The sequence below is a fragment of the Carcharhinus amblyrhynchos genome, chromosome 18 (genome assembly GCF_965287045.1).
Source record: "Carcharhinus amblyrhynchos chromosome 18, sCarAmb.v2.hapA, whole genome shotgun sequence".
Taxonomy (NCBI): domain Eukaryota; kingdom Metazoa; phylum Chordata; class Chondrichthyes; order Carcharhiniformes; family Carcharhinidae; genus Carcharhinus; species Carcharhinus amblyrhynchos.
In genome coordinates, this window is record NC_137341.1 from 44,736,715 (window position 1) to 44,741,044 (window position 4,330).

At 46.6% G+C, this 4,330-nt stretch overlaps 1 protein-coding gene across 2 annotated transcripts in view; it reads left to right on the forward strand.

Annotated features, from left to right (window-relative positions):
• The window catches only part of txndc11 (thioredoxin domain containing 11), an 87,964-nt gene extending 83,706 nt beyond the window's left edge, over nucleotides 1-4,258 (forward strand). For both annotated transcript variants that reach the window (XM_080206936.1, XM_080206937.1), the window contains one exon: nucleotides 3,502-4,258. In XM_080206936.1, coding sequence (XP_080063062.1) covers nucleotides 3,502-4,102 — 601 coding nt within the window. In that variant the 3' untranslated portion in view covers nucleotides 4,103-4,258. The remainder of the gene's footprint in view (nucleotides 1-3,501) is intronic.
• Nucleotides 4,259-4,330: the final 72 nt, after the last annotated feature.

Below are 4,330 nucleotides of genomic sequence, written 5' to 3' on the forward strand. Positions count from 1 at the left end.
AAATATTGTTTCTTGGACACTGTATAGACAAAACGTACCATTCATAGAGAAGGAAAGGAGAGGGTGCAGAATGTAGTGTTACAGTCACAGCTAGGGTGTAGAGAGTTGTGATGGTTGACTATAAGAACATAAGAACATAAGAAATAGGAGCAGGAGTAGGCCATCTAGCCCTTCGAGCCTGCCCCGCCATTCAATAAGATCATGGCTGATCTGTTGTGGCTCAGTTCCACTTTCCCGCCCTCTCCCCATAACCCTTAATCCCCTCTCTTATCAAGAACCCATCAACCCGCTTCTTAAAAATATTTAGCGAGGCAGCCTCCACCACTTCAACGGGCAGAGAATTCCAGAGATTCACCACCCTTTGAGTGAAGAAGTTCCTCCTCAACTCCGTTCTAAACCGCCTCCCCTTTATCTTGAGGCTGTGCCCCCTAGTCCTACTGTCTTTTTTGAGCGGGAAGAGTCTCTCCACCTCTATCCTATCCATCCCATTCATCATCTTATACGTCTCAATGAGATCTCCCCTCATTCTTCTAAACTCTAACGAGTACAAGCCTAGTTTATTCAGCCTCTCCTCATAGCTCAATCCCCTCAACTCCGGTATCAGCCTAGTAAACCTCCTCTGCACTCCCTCCAGGGCCAAAATATCCTTGCGCAGGTGCGGCGCCCAAAACTGCACACAGTACTCCAGCTGCGGCCTCACCAATGCCCTATACAGCTGCAGCAAGACCTCCCTACTTTTATATTCAATCCCCCTCGCTATGAAGGCCAGCATCCCATTCGCCTTCCTGACCACCTGCTGCACCTGCAAGCTGGGTTTTTGCGACTCATGCACAAGGACCCCGAGGTCCCTCTGCACCGTCGCCTGCTGCAGTTTTTCGCCACGTAAGTAATAGTCCTTCCTACCATTCTTCCTACCAAAGTGGACCACCTCACACTTGCCAACATTAAATTCCATTTGCCATTTCCTGGCCCATTCGCCCAGCCTATCTAGATCCTTCTGCAGACTCTCCACACCCTCCGCACAATTTGCCTTTCCCCCAATCTTGGTGTCATCAGCAAATTTCGACACCCTGCACTCGGTTCCCTCCTCCAGATCATCTATATAAATGGTAAATAGCTGAGGCCCCAGCACCGACCCCTGGGGTACCCCACTAGTCACCAACCGCCAATCCGAATAGCACCCATTGACCCCCACTCTCTGCCTCCTATTTGACAACCAATCCTCTATCCACGCTAACACCCTACCCCCAACTCCATGTCCCCTGACCTTCTGCAATAACCTCTTGTGAGGTACCTTGTCAAACGCCTTCTGAAAATCCAGAAAGACCACATCCACCGGCTCTCCTCTATCCACTGCCCTAGACACATCCTCATAGAACTCCAGTAAATTTGTCAGACACGACTTCCCTTTAATGAAACCGTGTTGCGTCCGCCCTATCAAGCAATTCCCTTCAAGATGCCTCGCAATTTCCTCCTTAATGACGGATTCTAACATTTTACCTACCACAGACGTTAAACTAACCGGCCTATAATTCCCTGCCTTTTGCCTGGCACCCTTCTTAAACAACGGCGTAACATTAGCCGTTTTCCAATCTTCCGGCACTTCCCCGGAATCCAGCGACGTCTGGAAAATAACCACCAAGGCATCCACTATCACCTCCGCCATTTCTTTCAGAACCCTCGGATGCATTCCATCCGGTCCTGGGGACTTGTCCACAATCAGCCCCTCCAGTCTGTCGAGCACCACCTCTCTAGTAACAGTAATGTCATTAAGACCCTCCATTCCTACCACCTTTCCATCAAATAGCCTGCTAGCATGTATTGTTAAACAATTCCCACTGGTAATGTGCCAAAGGACTGTGGCTATCTGTGGAATTATGTTGCTAAACAAACCAAATTATGCTTTCAGGAGGGCAAAAACTTGTTTCAAACCCAATCAATTGAGAATAGTTTTATGAATTTCAAGAATTAATAATTCCTTAATCTACCCAGCTCTGGAACATTATATAGGATAAATACCTTGTGACGCTGCATTGATTTCCATCTTATTGAAGGCATGTCTCCATCACAACTGGGTTTTTTTATATTAACATCTTATAACATAGAGGAATAGTGAAAAATACAGGGCGGGATTTCCCAAGCAACCCACCTTGTGTTTCGCAGAAGCAGCCCGTATCTCTCACTCCTGCCATCGTCAGTGGGGTTTCCTGTTGAATGCACCCCTCGCTGCCACAGTGGGGACGTACGTTGGACAGCATGGTGGCACTGCTGCCAGGGATCCAGGTTCGATTCCCGGCTCGGCTCATCATCTGTGTGGAGCTTGCATCTTCTCCCTGTGTCTGCTTGGGTTTCCTCTGGGTGCTCCGGTTTCCTCCCACAGTCCGAAAGATGTGCTGCTTAGGATGTATTGGCCATGCTAAATTCTCCCTCGGTGTACCCGAACAGGTGCCGGATGTGGCAACTAGGGGATTTTCACAGTAACCTTTTGATTTGATTTATTATTGTCGTGTATTAACATACAGTGCAAAGTATTGTTTCTTGTGTGCTACACAGAGAAAGTATACTGTTCATAGAGAAGGAAAGAGTGCAGAATGTAGTGTTACGGTCGTAGCTAGGGTGTAGAAGATGATGAACTTAATGTAAGGTAGGTCTCTTTAAAAGTTTGAGGGTAGCAGGGAAGAAGCTGCTGTTGAGTCACCTGGTATGTGACCTCAGACTTTTGTATCTTTTTTTCCCAACAGAAGAAGGTGAAGAGGGTATGTCTGGGGTGCATGGGGTCCTTAATTATGCTGGCTGCTTTGCCAAGGCAGTGGAAAGTGTAGACAGAGTCAATGGATGGGAGGCTGGTTTGTGTCTTGGATTGGGCTACATTCATGACCTTTTGTAGTTTCTTGCGGTCTTGGTCAGAGCAGGAGCCATACCAAACTGTGATACAACCAGAAAGAATGCTTTCCGTGGTGCATCTGTAAAAGTTGATGAGAGCCGTAGCTTAGTCTTCTGAGAAAGTAGAGGCGTTTGTGGACTTAACTAAAGTGTCGGCATGAGAAAGGAGGAGGTGGGGGCGGCAGGGCAGGGGGAGGAAGAGGAGAAACAAGAACAGGTTGTTGGTGATCTGGACATCTAAAAACTTGAAGCTTTCAACCATTTCTACTTTGTCCTCCTTGATGTAGACAGGAGCATGTTCTCTACTATGCTTCCTAAAGTCAGTGACAATCTCCTTCATTTTGTTGACATAGAGGGAGAGATTCATTGCAGTGTTAATATGATCCTATTTGTGACACTAATAAATAAACTTTAAACTGTGTTGGCGTGACTGGAAAATCTCACCAGCATGAACAGCTGGAAAGTTCCACTATTGACAAGAGTAAAATCAAAATTTCCTTTTTTATTGGTAGATCAAAAATAGAATGCTCAAAGTAAAGAGATTGATAATCTGGAAATGTTCAGGTTTTTACCCTATCAGGGTATTTCTACTGCAAATTTATTTCTCTTTTCTTTCAGGAAAGATCTGAGTGTGAAGTACCCTGAGGATCTGCCGTTTACTGTCCCTAACCTAGTGAGGTTCATTCTGCTGCATTCGCCCCAGTCAGTTCATCAAGATTCTTTCCAGTCGTGTAATCCGGACTGTATCCAAAGAGCAGCAGCGTTGCAGAAAGACCGAATCAGCCAGCTGGAGACCGAGCTCAAGAGGCTGCGCGCAGAGATGCAGGCGCTGCATCAGGTGGAGAAGCAACTGGCTCTGCAGCTCTCGGCGACCAGGCGGGAGGAGCACTGGCTGAAGCTCCAAAACCAGGCTCTCGAGGCAAAAAACGAAAAGCTCCGGCACCACAACGAGAGACTGCAAAACCTGTACAGCCAGAGAAATGCAGAGCTGGCCGAAACGGCGGAGAAACTGGGCGAGATTACCGCGGTGTCCGAGAAGCTCCTCAAAGAGAACATTTTGCTTAAAACGTACATGGCCTCGATCGAAGAAGAACTGGAGGGAAAACCCTACACCTCCTCGACTCCGGACCCTGTCGAGGAAGAATCCACATTGACTTCCCGTTCAGAAAGTAATTCAGAAGCGGAATCTTTCTCCAATCCCGAGACTCATATATTGTGAAGAAGGTTAATCATGAAACCACAGAGACATGAGCCATTTTGCTACCTAACATTTTTTTTAGACTGCACCTGGAACATTAATTATTCTACATCAGGAATGGGGTGGGGGAATTCATGTGAAGTTGATGAAAAATCTCAGTAAAAATTTCTTCCTACAGCAAGGTGATTTATTTTTTTAACAAGAACTGCTTTCCATTCTTGAACGTCTTTTTTGCAAAGAAAAATCTGG